This window comes from Propithecus coquereli, unplaced genomic scaffold (assembly GCF_000956105.1).
Source record: "Propithecus coquereli isolate 6110/MARCELLA unplaced genomic scaffold, Pcoq_1.0 Scaffold41, whole genome shotgun sequence".
NCBI lineage: Eukaryota > Metazoa > Chordata > Mammalia > Primates > Indriidae > Propithecus > Propithecus coquereli.
This window is the reverse complement of record NW_012149841.1, coordinates 8,075,842-8,095,313: the sequence shown is the minus strand read 5'-3', so window position 1 is coordinate 8,095,313 and position 19,472 is coordinate 8,075,842. Positions and strand designations below refer to the sequence as shown.

The window sequence follows — 19,472 nt, the reverse complement described above, 5'->3', positions numbered from 1 at the left end:
CCATTTCTCCAGAAAAGAACTCTCCAAACTTCTACTTGGGGAATATGCCTGCATCTGGGAGCAGGGATGGTGAGGGGAACCAGTGTTTCAGCCTTTAGGACACAAATTTTCTAAATATCCAGATTTTCAAAGCCATCATTTTATCGTGTCCTCTGCCATGTCTGCTATCCAGGAATCTGGGGGTTTTCAAACTCAATTTAGAGGCTCTTGGGTTCAATGCATGAGTCAAAAAATAAACCTCTGGCCTCACGTAGGGAAAACGTGGAAGGAGAGGCAGAGAAAGAGTACCCGCCTGATTCTGAGGAGTGGGGGGGTAAAGGGATTCGAATCTACCTCGCATGGACTTTCAGCCCCACACCGTTTCTCCCACTCCCTTCTGCAGTACTTGATACCTCCACATTCAGAGGCTTTCCAAAGTTAAATCTTATAAAAATGAAAACTAAAAATAAACCAAGAACAAAACTGTATGCATACCATAATTGCAATTGTGAAAAATACATTATTATGTGAAACACTGAAAGGAGATACCTCAACATAAAAAGAGTTGTTATAATAAAAATCATTTTTAACATAATTCCTTTGTGGCACTTAATATTTTTCATCAGAAAATTCTAACATAACTGAGTCAAGAGCGTTTTTTAAAACTTCTCTCTAACTTTCTAAATCACAGAGTGTCATCATCGAGCAAGAGCTCACAGGCCACGCACCACTTTCACAAGGCATCTACTCACCCACCCCATAAAGAAATGAAGATGCTTCCTGCTGGCTCATACTGACCTGCACTCCAACGTCTCACACCAATCTTTAGCTCGATGTTTATGTTCATGCCAAGGAACGATCATCAAGGAGTCACCGCTACAACTTAAATTAAAAAAAAAAAAATGCATAAGCATTTTAAATACACATTACCTCAATGACTAGCTACACAAGGAATATGACGCAAAAAGTATCTCTATAACCTTAATCTCTGAGATTCGTGTTTATAGTATTTGGAGTGGTATATGATACTAACATCCATAAATCCATGAAAGCAACTGAATCAACTCTGAATTAAGAATAAAGAAAAAAATTAAAAACAAATTTCAGTTACCTGCCTTTTTATAGTTCATTAAAATATTTTCTCTAATATTTCTGAGTATTAAGAGTAGTGTTTTCCTGAAATTTATCACAGCCTCATAGAAAGAATTGCACTTTCTTATATTATTATATTAGGTCATACAACATGCTTTGTGCAAGAAACACTTCATAAACGTTTGAAAATTATGTTGGTAAAAAGATTGGTCTTCACGTACAAAGTAATAGGAAACCACTGAAGGGGTTTAAGGCAGAAGAGGGAAGCTAATGAGGTCTGGGAAGGAGCAGTGATGATTCATCAATCAGTGGCATCACCCTTGCAGTTATTATTATTAGAGCAAATTACCCAAAGTCAAGGTTCCTTATTAGATATACAAAATAAGTTTATTATATTGTATATTTAAAACACAAATTTTCAGCTAGCATGTAATATCCTACCAGAGATACATTTTTGAAGGCACTAGAGTTCACATTTTTAAATTTCTGAATCATATAGATGATGATTTAGAATGGATATCACACATTACTTTCATTTGTCACCAAATTAAAAAAAAAACTATTTTCTTCCATGTCAATGACTAATACTTTATCAAACCACTGAAATGAAAGTAAAAAAGATAATATTTAGATACAATGATGATGATAATGTTCACTTTTCCAACATAAGAATAAATTATAGCAATAAACTGAGGACTGAGGAAAAAATCAAAAAAACTAGCAAGCTATTATGACTTTTATAAATAAAATAGACACAGTTCCTTAAGATTAGTTTCTTATGAAACTAATTTCTAGCAAACATGACTTAATCTTAGGTATGATCACCAACATTTATATAAAAACACAACAAACCCCCCCCCCCAAAAAAAACCCTTCCTTCTGTTCTTTCATTTTCTTCCAGGACAATTCAACAAAACAAATTATTTTAAACCAAATTTTAGGAGTTTAAAGTAGTTATAAAAGCATCATAAGTTCTTCATTTTTCTTCACATGATAGCATTTAAGAAACAGAGAGGACCTCTTCCCCAATCAGAATAAAAATTCTTTAAAGGCAGGATTCTTGTTTATTTTTTCTAGTGCAATATTCTAGCATCTGAAATAGTGTCTGGCTTTTAGCAGACTCTAAAAAAAATATGTGTAGATTTAATTAATTAATTAACAACACAACAAAGAATTTTTAAAGTGAACTCGTGTATCACAAAAATTCAAGATTGGAATACAGCAATGGAAGGAAAGTTTGTTCATAAAAAACAAATGAATGAAGGAGGTACATTTTTATTTAGAATCTGTAGATCTGAGAGTGAGAACAAGAATGCTTTCCTAATACATATTAAACTGACGAAAGGACAAGCTATCCTAGTAATGGTATATATATATACCATCTAGATAGTTGGACATCTCATTATACTTTAGTTTAAGAAAAAAAGACTTAAGAATACGTATTACCCTAAATCTTATCATTCTTTATACTTCAAAATAATTGGTTCCCTTACCTTTGTTAAATGCCCAAATTTTAGCTACTTATTTTTTCATAAATTAAATAGCATAATAGAATGCTTAATAAAATTCAGAGAAAAACATTTTCATGAATTCTGTTCACAATTAAAATATTAGTCATGTAAGTCAATTACTATATGGGTTAGGTGAAATTGTGTTTCAAAAACAAGAAAAAAGAAAAACTAGAAATCATACTGTTCCTTCCATAGAACCAAAGAAAATTTGTTTAGTTGCAAAACCTACACTTTGAATCTAAAGTTCTAAAAACACAAAACTGCATTTACATATACTTTAATTCATCTTATTAATCTATTTTTCCCACTTTGCTTAGGAAGTCTTAAAACTTAAATGCACCATTTCCACTAAAATAAGGAATTATATGGTAAACTTAAATTATCTCTTTACAAAATAATGGTTGCTTTTGCTTAATTTTAGGATTCTTTATATTAGAACCCTATTCATTGTTTTGTTCCAAACAATAAACTATACATGTTTCATCTGAAGGTAACATTTATCTGTCAGCAGGAAAGGAATGAATATAACAAGTTCTATTATATTCAACAATTCTCTCACCAATTATTTCTCACTCTAAATATAAATGTTTTATTTCAAGGAAATTGTATCAAGAATAAACTTCCAAAAAGTTCTTTTGTTCGTGTTCTATGCCTTGGAAACAAAAGGCTAAACAGACAGTATGTTACTACTAATTGCCACCTTATTTATGCATTGGTTTTAAAATGTGGAGTTATATTTATTTCTATTATTTAGCAGAGAATAAAATGTTCTGGCAAATAAAGGACAAGAAATAATAATGTGGGCCTACATGTGTAACTACGCTGTGGTTACCATCCCTGAACAAGTCAAATTGATCTGAAACTCAATAGGAAACCAGTTAAAAAGCCAGTTGTCACTCAAAAGGCCAAGGCATCACTCAGAGTTCTCTTACGGACCGATGGGATTCAATTTCATTAATAAGTAACTTGGAAAGTAGAGTAGAAACTAAGAAGTTCTGAAACTTACCAGTATCCTCAGATGCTAGAATGTGAAAAAGGGAGATCAGAGTAACAGCAGCAGTGCTCCAGGATTTGGATGCTCCTCCCACCACGAGTTTAACCTCTGGGACCTGGCTGGCTCACCTATTTAGTAAACACCGTAATACTGCCCTACCAAATAAAAGTGAGACTAAAGCGAAGATTTTCTTGAATTCTAATCCACAAGAATTAAGAGTACATTCTTAGAAGTTTAACTTCTGCGTTAGAATTGTGACTCTGCCCTGCATAGCTGTGTAACCTTGATGGAGTTATTCAATCTAACTATGACTCGATTTCTTCACTAGTGACATAGGGATAATAACAACATTGACCTCATTTAGACTTGGGGAGGATTAAAGTAGTTGGCACATATAAGGCCCTTAGAACAGTACCTGGTATACAGGAAATGTTCAATATATATTGACTATCATTAAAAAAATCATTATTATTAACACCAGCAAGAAGGTTTTTCATAATTAGTCAACAAAATACACATGACTCTGGTTGACATTTCAAGATCTACTTCATGACAAATAGTCCCATATTAATAATGATACCAACGATTACATTTACAAATACCTAAAAACTGCAATAAACTCACTAACACCATCCCAAGTAAAACAGCACCTGGCCAATGCAATAAACAGTAATAAGAAAATGTGATGAGTTGATTTATGAGAGAGAAATTAGCAACAATTTCCAAAAGAAATTGTCTCTTTCCCAAGTGCTTAAAACCAAGGTTAAAAATAAGTTTTTAGCCATGAGCAAAGTATGATTTGATTATTTTAGAAGAGAACTAGTTTGGAAAATTGTTAAAGTCTAAGGGAAAGTCATGAAATCCAATGGAGACGCATTAAAGAACTTCCCAGAAAAGTCAGTTCGATAATTGAAAAAGCCTGCTCTATACAAGGTGATTAATGTCAACAAAACAAGGAATAACAGATGAGTAGAGAAGTCATTTGTATGAAAATTGACTGCCCCCATTACCATTTTCCAACTGGACAGATGAACCTAATTTTGAACAAGAGACACTAAAGGTCCTCAGAACAACAGAGGATACCAATGCTTGCTAAAAGGAAAGCTACCAGGGAAGAAAGGCACCCTCAACCCAATTTCAATGGCCTTTACCATTAAGCTAAAATGATCAACATAGAAAAATCTCCCAAAATGCTTATATAATGAGTTTTTCATTCAGCATTTGGTGTTATGTACATAACAAATATTTATAAATGCATATGTTTTATTTTTCATTTATTTTTGTGATGATGTTTATATTTGCAATATTGTACTGATGGAAAATAGGGGTTCAACTTAAAATTGGTGAACTACAACTTTCATTTATAATAACCAACTAAGCTACTGGTTTAAAGGTTGCCAGTATTTCACTTAGTGAGGGAGAATCCATATTAAATGTTATGGCACTGAAAGATCTGATATTTAAGAGTCAACTAAGGATTGGTCAGAACTATCATCATACAGGGAAGTCCCAAAAGTACACATCCACAACCACCAAGTGGGAAGAAATATGAGAGAAATCCAATAAACTTCACTCCCTATTCTGTTACTCAGACTGACACAGAACCACTGGAGAGAATAACAGTGAGGCCTTTACTACACATTACTGAAAGACAACCAGACCCTGACAAATGTTCTTTGGACTATTAATTACACCAGAAAAACCACTTCCAGGACAAAGATAAAAATATATGACATCTGAATTGATCAACTACAAAACTACTGAAATGTATCAAAATGTTCATGAATTGTGTCAATGCTCATTATAAAACCTGACCCTATGTGAGTCTGTAGTGCTAAGGGATTTTGAACAAAAGGATTAGAGAGGAAAGAAGAATATTTTTTATCTCCCTTTCATTCATATCACCAAAAAAAGCACAAATAATACCTATGTGTGGGCCTCAAGGCACAGGAAGACTGATTTCTTCATTATCATGCTTTAGAATCCCTGCACGTTCCTGCCTCCAAAACTGTGCTGAACGGGCATTTCACATACTATAAAACCATTCAACTTTGCCCAGCCTATGACTAATATACAGTATTCCCTATCTGGGAGCACAAATATAAAGTTTTAAGCAATTATATATATATATTAATTCAGCAGTCCTGAGACAAAGACAATATTATCTTTTCCATTTTACAGCGGAGGAGACACAAGCACAGAAACATTAAGCAACTTGTCTAAGGTCAAGTTATTTATTTACGTGTCTTATTCCTTTACTGAACTATGAGCTCCTTCAAAGCTTTAGTCATTTTTGTATCCTTAGTGCAATACCTGGCATTTATTTAAATCTCACTAAATATTTAATGAATGGATGAATGGAAGGATGGACAGACTGAAAGATGAATGGAAGAATATCAATAAATAAATGAAACAACAAAAACTACACCGAAACCATAGGGGTATTTACAATCGATATCCTTTCTTTGTGGCTAAAGATTTAGATAATGTGCCTGAGATTTTTTCAAATGTCTCTGATATAAAATTTCCAAAATGGACTGTACAACTCCCCATTTTATAATCAGCAACAATGCAATACTCTATACAGCAGGTGATTCTTTGCCTGTGTATGAGGACACATGAGCACAAAAAGACATGGAATGTCCTAAGCGTTTAATAAACAAAGAAGCACAAAGGTTATCTGCCCTGAGATACTGCTGAACAAGTACAGCCTTCTCAATCACAAGCTCTCTGATGTAGGCCAAATTACACAGCAGACTGGCATACAATCACAATTAAAGCAGTGAAGACACAGCAATGAAGAGGGAGAGGCTCTGATGTCAGTTCCACAGGCTGTGACTGGGAAGACAACGGTGCAAGGATCTGCAGTGCAAGGAATTCTAACGTATTTCTGTTGCTGATGAGGTTCAAAGTTAACCTAGAGTTAGGCAGACAAGGGAAACTAAACACTGAAGAATTTGAAAGAAATAGATTTCATGTTTTTTATATAGATTCTTAACTACATAATAGACATTCATTCCTTCAACATATCTTTATTGAGCACCTAAAATTTTTAAGAAGGAATACAAAGATACTGTTCCTACCCTCAATAAACACATAAATAAGAAAAGGAAGACCTGGAAAATCAATACTATCTAAGTTAGTATCTGAGACACAAAGTGAATACAATTGTATCCAAAGAGAAAAGAATGATTCTGCTAGGCAGGATGAGATTCAAGGGTCCAAGAAAGAAGTGGGATACACTACACGTGACTGTCTCTTTGACAAAACAGTCCATAAATGCTCATGAGAGTTAATGAATACCACCAACTCTCTAACATGTGTGGCTGACAATTTGGAAAACGAATATCTCTGGCTCTTGATACACTGTAGCTTTGCTAATTTGTTGTTAGCAGTGATGGAAAATCCACATCATACAGTATTTCAGCTAATATTAAAATGTTTTGCTATTTCAAGAACACAAAACCAGTGATAAAGTTAGCATAAGAAATGGTGAGGGAATTGATCCTGGAATGAAAACGGGCTCCAGATTATCCACAAAGAAAAAATAAGAACAAATAAATACCTCTATACCTGCATTTTGAGATCACTTTCTATAATTTTCAAATTAAAGCAATCTTTTAACTCATTACAAATTCAAAAATCCATTTTGATCAACTGCACAGAGAAGCTAACCTTGTAAACACAGTAAGGCAGCTGGTAGAACTCTTATAGTTTAATTAAGTAAATCAATATATTATGGGAAAGGAGAAATTATGTTCCATACGAACAGGAACAGGAACTCAACTAGTGAGATGAACAAACCTAAAGGAAACAGATTAACAAAAGAAGGATCAGCTCAGAAAAATTAATTTAAAACACCAACAGAGAACTTCTGCTTTGAGTCATAATGAGGCCTGAAGCAACAGGAACAGTACTGAATCTCTTGAATTACCCTTAAAAAGAAACAAACTAGACAAATATGTGGAAGAGCAGGACACCAGGCCATGCAGGATAATGATCCCTAAGAGAAGGGAGAAAAACAAAGTGAGCCCTCCAGTGCCCTGGCTCACTTTTCCGAAGAGAGCTAACAGGATGCAGCACAAAAAAAGGGGAATCCAAACAGAGCCTGGTAGTCCTTCTGACTCGAGGAGGCAGTTTGAAACTCAGAGGGCCAAAGCGGCTAGAATCTACAGGTAACATGCCAGAGAAGAAAGATTCCGCACAGAAAAAGAACGCTCCAACAAATCTGGGACAGTTCCTCGCAAGTCATTGACCAAGCACTGCTCAATGCATACCTGTGAAGGAACTACCCAAGGACAGGGAAAGAACCAACCAGAAGGAGCAGAGGGAACACCCCTGGACCTCACGCAGACCCAGGACCAGTCCATGTTCCCCACTAGCCAGAAGAGAAACATCTATTACTAATCATTTATAGGGTATCAGGCAGGGGAGCAAAATTAGCTGTGGACTAAAGGCTGCTCTGGTCCCAATAACAGAGTTAAAAAGTAAGCCTCAAAAGGATTGAAGATTCCAAGTAACTGCACCCCAGAAAAAAGCTTCAGAATACTTTTAGAAATAAAAAAAAAATCTAGCACCCAACTCAATTAGGTAAATTTGCAATGTCTATCATCCAATCAAATATTACCAAGTATGCAAAGAAGAAGAAAATTATGGCCCATAACCAGGAGAAAAATCAATTTCTTGAACGGACCAAGAAACACCACCAATGACATAATAAGATGAGGCACAGAATAAAAAAGACCCAGATCAAACTTCCAAGTTTCTGGGGTGAAGAAGTAAAACTTCATCAGGTTGTACATTTATGATCTGTCCATTGTCCTGTATCCATAATTTCTATAACCACACTGCCACCTCTCCACATCGAGTACAGGTTAACACCACGTTGTGTGTGTGATCCCAACATTTACAGATGCCATGGATTTTTCTGCATAGTTCTTATATACAGTATCTAAACTTTTAGGATTAAATGAAATGGGCACACACTGAGGACAAACATTTCTTAAAATAATGCATGTTTTGTCTACAAAAGATAAATTTTATTTTAATAAAATAATCTTTCTTATTACACATAGAAGGCTTAAACAGTCTTGCTTATATTAAAAATTAGGAAAAGTGTCTCGCAGTGTTATTTATATGTTAATTAAACACAGTGTGATAAAGACACATTGATGTTATAGACAAGGATTTTACAACTGAATGAAATTTTGACTGGTGAAGACACTGAGTGACCAAAAAGAGTTACAGGGACTATTCCTTGAGGCAATGGTTCCCTATCAACCATTCAGAAGACAATCTACTTACGGATCACATGTTCTGAAATTATCGGTCAAGCCATATAAAGTTTGCAAGAAAATCGATAATAAAAGAAAAATCTCATCTCCATAAAAAGAGTATCATTTGGTATCACTTGGCAATGCTGAATCTAGTGACAGTATCTTCTGAGGTGAACACATCAGTTAAAAAAAAAAATGAACAATCTCTCAAGATGGAATTTCTTACTTTCAAATGAAAATAGAATCTTTGAGTTGTATTAAGTCATTTTAGAAACATGTGATAATAGTTACATTCACACTAAAACAGTAATGCTATTAAAATCATTTATTAAAATAATTCCCTATTTCAAGACATATTTCACTAATGCTTCTCAAACTTTGTTCTAAAAGTAGTATAATCCCTTTTCTGCTTATCTCATGAACATGCTATGAGAGCTACATGTGAAACAAAAAATTGGTTTGTAAACTAAAAAACAAATGTTCTATACTCAATCATGAAATGTCTGTTGAATAAAAGAAAATGAATGAATTGATCAATATACCTTCATTTCTTTAGCACTTCCCACAGTACCAGACATATAACAAATATCAATATCAACATACTTCCAAGGCCTAGAAAAATTACTCTGAAATAATAATCATTTACACCTTCTTAATCAGAGAAATTACCCTAACCCCATTTTTTGTCCTTTAAATAAAAAAGGAAGACAAGAATTCATTCCATCAAGATCTACCAGGAACTTGCAAACCAATTACCCCTACTGCCAGACCCAGACCCTGCTCCCAATTAAGGATATTAGGCTTTTCTTCTCTGACACAACTCACAAACTGGCAACATATCCCATTTTGTTAAGTACTCCATGTACTCTTCTCGGACAGCCATCTCAGAAGGCCAAATACTTATTCCAAACCCAAAATACAAAACCACTTTATTCTTCTTTCCTCACAGCAGCTCAGAAATAAACTACACATAGGGGAATTGAATTTTGATTAGGTAACTAATCAGGTTTTTGATTTTAAAGGGAAAAGAAATACTTTTATGCTTCCCTGGAGGACCAAAAAAGTAAATGCAATGCCCTAATCCCTCCATAAATATTTCATCATCCAGCTACGGTTTAGTGATAGTATTTCATTACAACAACAAAATTATGATGGGACTAGAATATCCAATAAAAATTGCTTTTTAAAAAATTTCAGGGAAGAAAAAAGAAATATTTATGAACAGGACTAGGCTACATAAAAACATAAGTAAAAAGAGATTTATACTTATTTATTGGAAATTCTCTACACTAATTCATTTCAGCTAATTGGGAACATCTGTTGTACTCTCTAAATAAACAATATGATGTAGGTGAAGCCTGTGAGTAGGTGAACAACTTCAGATTAGATAATTATTCAGACAATTCTTTGCTACTCAAACTTCCCAACATTAAAAACACACTCAACTTTCAAAGCCTAGATCCAAACCTTACCAATTCCAAGAAGGCTTTGCTCATACACCTCCTCTGTAACAGAAAGTAACCTCTCCCATCTCTAAACCTATCTGTATTTCTCATATCACACATATTATATTTTAATTTTATGGTAGTTGTATCTATATCTCATCTGTCTGATCTTCTCTGCTAGGTTATAATTTATCTGTAAACAGGAATGACATTTGAGTCATATTTGTATCCACCTATTCAATCTAATATAATGCCTTTATATGGAAAACAAGTATTCCCTATATTTTTATTGAAATAACACAAAATCTTATATGACTCATACATCTTATTTAAAGTGTTCTTTCAATGGAAATGAAATAAAGCAATTTAAAAATGCTTTAATTCTTAAATCAGTTTCAAGTATACTCATGATTAGTTATAAATTTTATTCAAAAAGTAAAATTTCAAAAATAAACATCTGCTTTACAAGAAACATTAATATGCTTCTTATGAAATACAACCTTCTGGAATAGCCATAAAACTATGAAACTAAGCCAATAGTAATTGATTCTGTGACTGTCTTCTGTTGATTTTCAAGGAAAAAAAAAAAAACAGAAAACCAAAAATAATTTACCTTCTAAATTGAAAGCTTCCTATTAATAGAATCAACTTTGACTGTAGTGAAAAAAATAATTCAAATTATTTCATTTCAAAAAAAAACACAAACTAATATACATCATCAAAACATCATAAATTTGAAACTGATAGTAAAAAGTAGACTTCTATCTACCTTTCAGTTGTGAAGAATTGGAACAATGATGTCTGATCTTCTTAAAGGTACATTCTTTATTAATGATTTAAGAAACAAGATAAATTAATCTGACCTAAATCAACTTAGTTCTACTAGGAATTTTAATAAAAAGAATATTGATGCTTTGCTTTTATGGCATAAAATTTATCTTGTTGTAATAACAGAAAAAGTCTCCATGTTTGGCTATTCAAATCCAACAGTTGTAAAACAAAGAATTAGAAACATATTAAAAGTTCCCTTCAATTTGGATATTCCATTTATCACCAAAAAATGAAGAAGAGATCCGCCATAACGATTCAGGCACTACAGTGATGTAACCTCCCATCTCAAACTAGAATTCATCCTCATCCTTTAGGAAACAGTTTTACAGCATAAACAGAAACATGGCCCATAGGTAGAAAACCACTCTAAATCTTATTTAATCATAATATTAATTGCACTAAATGTGTATCATATCTTGAGGACATTGTGCTAAGTGAAAAAAACCAGTCACAAAAAACAAATACTGTATTTCCACTTATATGAGCTACCTAGAGAAGTCAAATTCACAGAGACAGAAAGCAGAATGATGGTTGCCTGGGGCTAGGACAAGGGGAGAAAGGGAAGTTGTTTAATGGGTATAGAGTTTCAGTTCTGCAAAATAAAAAGAGTTCTGGAGACTGGTTTGCACAGCAATGTGAATTCACTTATCATGACTGAACTATACACTTAAAAATAGTTAAGATGGTAAATGTTCTGTTATGTGTATTTTACAATTAATGTTTTAAAAAAATAAAGTTAATAGTGTATCACGGCCAAATGACTCTTAGGGTCCCTATGCTTAACACAGTCAAAAATATTTAAAGCCAAAAATGAGATTCATGAATGCACAAAAATATATTCACTCTGAACAGAACTGTAGAACAAAACCAGTATATCCCCATACGTGTAGTCTAAGAAAGTTAAAGATAGGTTTACTTTCCAAATTCAGTTCCAAAGAGAATGCTTTTGACTGCATCTCATTTACATTGCCACATTGATCTTTGGATTTTCCAAATCTGCTTACATAGCAATCATTTATTCAGTCAACAGTTATCAACCATCATTGCATGCATATACTATATTCACAGAACCTTATTAGGAGATATGTGTTAGTCTTGTTATTTGAAAAAACTTGCTATAAGATACTACAACCTCTGAAAACAAAAATATCCTTCCAAATTGGTCACCAGAAGGCCTCCTACTTTGGGTGAGTCACAATGACTTAGTGAGGAGAAAAGAACGCGATACTTCTTTACCCAATGACACTCCCCAGTGAAGAATGGAAATGGGGAAATTCCTGGAGCTCCTGGATTTTCTGTTGCATTATCAGAAGAGAGGACAAAAGGGACACAGCCTAAGCAAAACAGGAATGATCCAGAGTCGGTAAGGGAATAAAGTGCCAGGGCCCAACACATCAGTTAAAGCAAGCAGAGCACAAAAAGGTCCTAAGTCTGCAGGTCACAGGGAAGGATGCTTCTGTCAAAGGGGTTGTCATACACTTTATCACACCGTTTTGCAAGGTTTTTGAAGGCAGGTGAATGTGCTTCTTGTGCTCTAGGAAAACAGCAGTTTCTAAAGATGAGGACTAGGGACATAATGACATAAGATTAGATTGGCATCCTATGTGATGTAAACCACTGGTGACCTAAAATTGTTCACTCAGCCACTCTATTTTTATCTTTAATGATATGCCCCATAAATTACTGTGAAACTAAAGGTGCAGAATAATTAGAAGTCAACAGATAATTCATACAATCAAATTCTGAGAGGAAAATGGAAACAGCTAAAACACGTTTTCACAGTTCACTCAATTATAGTCCATTTGCATGTTACAGTATGCGTTTCATAGTCAAACTTTCCAGCACTAAATAATCTAACTAAACTTAGACATTTACAAGTGAACAAACTGCCAAGTTACTATAGTAACAGCTTTTATAGGATGATGAAAAGAGTAAGGTGCTCTATATAATCTACTTCTATCAACAGTATACCATTTATACTATAAAATATTTTAAATACTGTAATATCACAAAATACACTAAATATAATTCAATATTTTCTTACTGATTCTGGAGTTAATCCAGGAATATAAATGAGTATCAATTATCATTGTGCAATAAACATATAAGTGTCAAAGAATTCCTTGCCATCAGATACAGAAAAACAGGATTTATTTCCATATATTAAAAGTAAGTGTAGTCTAAATGCAATGTGGTACCCAGGATTGGATCCTCAAACAGGAAAAGGACATTAGTTAAAAAAAAAAAAAAAAAAAAAAAAACTGGCTAAACCCAAATAAATCTGTACTTAGCTCACAGTACTGTACAGTAACTTCTCCTATAATGTTTTAAAAATGCAAATTTGTTCCAATGAATTGATATATTAGGAAACAACTTAAGTGTAACAGAAATTTCTCATTTGCTGATGCAATTTCATACTCAAGAAGCATTAGGTGAACACAGAAAACTGCACCCTGCTGAACCGAGCCACTTTGGCTTCCATGCACATGCGTACTCCTCAAACATCTACCAGCTACTTCAGTTTAGCAAGTGCCTTAGAGCCACTCCCACCCACATCTGGTGTTAACAACCTTCCATCAAATTTCTGATCACCATCCTTCCTCCACTTCTCAATAACTCACAACCAGAAACTCTTTTGACACTTCCTTCCATAACCAAGGTCTTTTTCAAGGTAAAGTGCCATATTTTAGAATTTTTGTGTTTCTTTAATTCTTTTTTTTTTTTTTTTTTTTTTTTTGAGACAGAGTCTCACTCTTTTGCTTGGGCTGGAGTGAGTGCCGTGGCATCAGACTAGCTCACAGCAACCTCAAACTCCTGGGCTCAAACAATCCTTCTGCCTCAGCCTCCCGAGTAGCTGAGACTACAGGCATGCGCCACCATGCCCAGCTAATTTTTTCTATATACATATATTTTTAGTTGTCCTATTAATTTCTTTCTATTTTTAGTAGAGACGGGGTCTCACTCTTGCTCAGGCTGGTCTCGAACTCCTGAGCTCAAACAATCCGCCCGCCTCGGCCTCCTAGAGTGCTAGGATTACAGGCGTGAGCCACCACGCCCGGCCTGAATTTTTGTGTTTCTTAACCATTTAACATTAGGTTCCTAACTTTGTCCCAGTGAACAAAGTTTTTGAGTGCTATGCCACTAACCCCATTTTTCCCATAAGCCCTATGGTTTTCACTGAACAATTCTGTATAGTGCAGTGATTTTTAGGAATGCACATGTCACATTATAACAGAACTGACTATTCCAGTGGTCATTTCTTATTTTGACAAATGTGCTACAGTTATTTAAGAAGAAAATGGAACGTAAAGAAATAGTATACAGGAATTCTCTGTATTATATTTGCAACTTTTCTGTAAATATAAAATTATTACAAAGAAAGTTTAAAATGATAAGTATATGAAGTATATAAAGCCAAAGCCTTAGTATTCATTAATTCATTCATTTAACAAGTATTTACTGAGTGTCTACAATGTTCCAAGCATTGTTCTAAGTTTAGGGGATAAGGATGGGAACAAAATAGACAATAGACTGTCTTCCTAGAACTGACATTTCAGAAGGGGAAACAAACAATAAGACAAATAAGTAAAACAGAAATTAATGATAATTGCTAATACTAAAGTAGCACTTACTTGGTGCCAAGCACTGTTCTCAGTACTTTATATATATTAATTCATTAATCATTCTCACTACCTATCAAGTAAGTGCTATAATCATCCCCATTTTACAGTTAAGTTAAGAAACATGGCCAGGCACGGTGGCTCACGCCTGTTAATTTTAGCATTCTGGGAAGCCAAGGAGAGAGGATCGCTTGAGGCCAGCAGTTGGAGACCAGCAAAAGTGAGACCCCATCTCTACTAAAAATAGAAAAATTAGCTGGGTGTGGTGGCAGGCACCTGTTATCCCAGCTACTGGGGAGGCTGATGAAGGAGAATCACTTGAGCCCAGGAGTTTGAGGTTGCTGTGAGCTAGGCTGACGCCACAGCACTCCAGCCCAGGTGACAGAGTGAGACTCTGTCTCAAAAAAAAAAAACTTAAGTAAAGTTAAGAAACTTAACAAGATCATGAATCTGGGCAACTATTAACAGATAGCCAGCGCTCTTACCTCTAAGCTATACACTATTCCAACAGATAACTGTTCAAAATACAACCTTTCTAACTAGATTGTATTCATCATTTCTGTTTTAGTAAAATAGAAAAAGAGGCAAAAATGAAAAACCTAAATAATCTTTCTGAAATGTAGTATAAGCACCAAAAAATACCAAAAACATTTTTTTTTTTAAATCTCCTCTTATTACAGAAAATCTCTATTACCATGAATTGTGGAAGCTAACAAAGACTGTAAGAAATGTCACCTTTGTAATTTAAAATAGCCAACTGGCATATAAAGTATAAACATTTTACAACACTGATAAGCTAAGAATGGGTAGCTATAAAAAGATTCATCACCTGTGACAGAAAATGTAATTTCAAAGCTCCACAAAACTTGGTCACATTTCATCAATGTCAAATATACATAATAATTTAAAAGTGACAATATAAAACACAAAAATAGCACATACCATAGAAGTTTCCCAGCCATCATAATCACAAAATTCGATTCAATCAAAATTGATTGATCAAGCTTTGGTTAAATGACAATATAATATTTATCACAATTTAAACTGGTTCTTGTGGCAGAGGAACCACAGGGTAGCACTGGGCATTGTGCAATAATTTTGCACACTAATTCTAAAATTTCAGGTTAAAATTAAATGCTTGTATGAGCAATCATCAGAAAACAATAATGATAAATACATTCAAATCTAAGGAGAAATGGCCTTTAAAAAAAAACTTTAAGAGACAGTAGCCCCTTTCTCTATACTAACAATTTAGAGTAGAAAAAGTCATTTCCATTCAAATTAGATTCATTTTGCAAAGAGGCAAGAACAATAGATAGAATTATATTCTGAAATACTCATAAATATATATTTATGAAACACAATTTACGTATTATTCACTATACAGATCTAAAATTATCTGAAAATGAAAAAGGCATCCCAGGCTTTTTCTTCACTCTTATCAGAAGAAAGACTTGCTTTTTTTAGTATAAGAGCAATATAAAATAAGGAGTTTATAACATATTTTTCGAGCTTACTGACCCACAACTCTAAATAAATGTAGGCTCAAATCCCAGCTACACATATATAGACTTTACCATACTACTAAACCTCTGTAAATCTCAGTTTTCTGTAATAACAGGGATAATACCAAAACTAAAATTATTTGAAGACCAGATATAAGTATGTGCCAAATACACAGTAATTACTCTATAAATATTGACCATCATCATTAATACCCAAACCTACAAATATGATATTGAGTAGAGGCAGCAGGGGAGGAATGAGGAAGCCAGATGATCCCCAATGTCAATAATATCTGTTAACATGTAAGTTTCCAGTAGCTAAAGTTACTAGAAACAATGATTTCAGTCAGAACTATCATAATTCCTTAGAGTATTTTACAGTTTACAAGTAGATTTCATATTTATCAATTCATATGTTACTAAAAATACGCAATGTGAGTAAGTAAGGCAGAGACTGTCAACTCATTTTAAAGATGAATAAACTCAAATTCAAAAAAGATAAATCATGCAATTAACGATTGAGCCACATTTACTAGTGGGCAAGTTCACTATATGTAAAAGATGTCACAAACAGATGTGTCATGTTATTCTTTTGCCTTCTGTCTCTATTTAGGAAATGACCTAAGCAAGGTATCCTCCGCACTCCTCCCTTCTCCCACGTGCCATTCAGGCCGGGGCTAATGGACTGCCCATCCTTGAGCTATGCACTGAGGCAAATGTATTTTCTTTGCTTCATGTCTGGAAGATCACCAAGTGGGGACATGCTCAATGGTTCCACAAAGGCTTAGAGTCTATGCCACATGCTGAAACCCAATGATCCAATATCCTTGAATTGAGACTAGGAGTGTCAGTCGGGTGGTAAAGTGGTATTTTGATTTCCCCTTTGTCTTTCTGTCTCTAGAATTTCATATGAAGAAAGGGTTGTCAAGCAAAGCAACTTTCCACCTAATATTGTCAGAACTGTACTTCAATTTCTGAAAGATACAATTCAAACATATTGTTATCCCCAAAACTGTTCTGAACCAGAACATGGTACATATTGAGTACACCACAGTAAAATCAGGAAGCTTTCCAAAAAATGGAAAGTTTGTGTTCATTAAGTTAAGGTGATCTTGTTATGCCAGAAAAATTTTAGTTTTAGAATCCTTTAAAAATAACTTGGAAATAATTCTATTATTAGGAAAAAAAGTTTTAAGTGGATTACACTAAAATTACTGTTTGTTTTTTTTTTAATTTAAGGTGTTCAGCATAAAACAAAAATTGTTATTTAGAAAGAAGGTAAAATTCAGTTAACACAGTCACATACCAAGCTTCAGGCAGCAAAACAGAATATTCATGTGGAGAAGTGGTCTCTGGAAAGTTGGAGAGAATCGCAAGACGATGAGGAAGCAGGTCAGAGCCATGATAAGTGAACAGGATTTCTAGGGCTTGTACATTACTTTCCTGTGCAAAAAGCAAGGGGCAAGTTTCTAATGTGAACCTTAGAAATAAAGGAGTGATTTTATATGACAATATTAAAAACTTAAAATTAATTTTCTGTGTAGTTCTGATATGAAGTGCTTTGAAATATGCCTGATTTTCCTAGCCTTTATCATGATTCTCAATCTAATACTACAAAAATTATTTCTTTTTAAAACTCAGAATGAATAAAAATTTTTGAAAATATTGCTCCATTTACTTCATTTATTAATATTACAACAAAAAAGGAAATGTAATAGTATATGCGTGCAATAACATTTACTACACAGCTCAAAGTTAGATAGCATTAATAACCATAATTATTTTATTTATAAAAAAGAAATTACCCGAGCATAAGTTCTTGCTGAGAGAACAATATTCTGATTTCTGAACTTCTTAAAGAATTCAGCATCATATCTCTGTTCAGATGCATGAGGCACTCCTAGGATTTCCTGAGGGGAAACAGTGATTTAATGAAAAGGCTTTTAAATAAGAGTAACAAGAAAATATTAAAAACCTTTATAACTCTGCCTGCCTAAATAAATAAGGCCTAAATTAATTAATTTCAACTATCAATTGTCAACTAAAGTACTACATCTGCATTCCTGCCTTTATTTTGAAAAGGGCCATATTAATAAATGCTGGATTTTTTTTTTAATTCAGAAGTAAATGAAATAGGTGGTAAAAATCAAGTTAATTACAGGAAGACAACCAAAATCAGCCACCTGGTAAAAACAAATAAGCAACAGCTATGTATGGTCACACATTATAAGCACCTGTGCCCTCTGAATGAGAATTTTAGATTAATTTTACAATTGCTAGAGTGAGCTATGTAAAATGCAGACTGAATCATTCATCCATTCAACAAATATTTATGGAGTGTCCACCACGTGCGAGGGGCACTGTTGACAGGCACTGGTGGTACTGTGAACAATACACTTTCCCTGCCCCTCCAAGTGGCTTAAAATCTCATAGGGAAGACAAACAGGCAAATAAAACAAGTAAGTGAGGAGAACACACAGGAGAGGGCCACAACTACTTCTGGAAGGACAGGGAAGGCTTCCCAGAAGTGGCCCCGAAGCTGGAACACAAAAGACAAAGTGGAGTTGGCCATGGGATTGAAAGACTAGGTCTCCTCACTACAATGTATGACTCACGGTCAATACTGAACCCCAGATTCTCACCACGCTGCCTATCACATAAAGATAGCCAATAAATATCTGTTGACTGAATTAATTTACTGAGATAAGAAAGAGAAGACTGAGGAGGTCTGGAGGGGGTGAGAGAGGGAGGGTGGAGAGTTGAGAGATTCACTTGCAGACGAGTTGAGGTTGGTACTATAACACATCTAAAAGGAGCTGCCTAGTGAGCAGGGGAATATACAGGTCGGAAGTTCCAGACTAACATATGAGTTAGAGATACATCATGTCAGATTATTAATACACAAGTGACTATGATTCCAAGAGAGATTAAGTAGTATGAGTTGAAAGGAGCCTCAAGGAACAACATCATTTAAAAGATGTGCAAGAAAAAGGGAATCTGCATCTGAAAAGTAGATGGAAAAACAGCCAGAAAAGGGGAAAAAAAAGAATTTAATGCGTACTCATGGAAACCACTAGAAGAAAAGCATTTCAAAAATGTTCTCAGTTCCTTCACTCCTCATCCACAAAAATTATTTCCTTTATTTCATCTCACACATCCCATGACCAAACCCTGGATTTCTATCATCACCCAAAGACACTATCAGGAATAACTCAATGT

General features: G+C 34.2%; 1 protein-coding gene across 1 annotated transcript in view; it reads right to left on the bottom strand.

Moving 5' to 3' along the window:
• The window catches only part of NBAS (neuroblastoma amplified sequence), a 487,556-nt gene that overhangs the window by 343,111 nt on the left and 124,973 nt on the right, over nt 1-19,472 (bottom strand). Inside the window, exons 20-22 of the mRNA XM_012653069.1 lie at nt 18,059-18,163; nt 17,560-17,696; nt 778-861 (exon numbers count right to left, since the gene is read on the bottom strand). Coding sequence (XP_012508523.1) covers nt 778-861; nt 17,560-17,696; nt 18,059-18,163 — 326 coding nt within the window. The remainder of the gene's footprint in view (nt 1-777; nt 862-17,559; nt 17,697-18,058; nt 18,164-19,472) is intronic.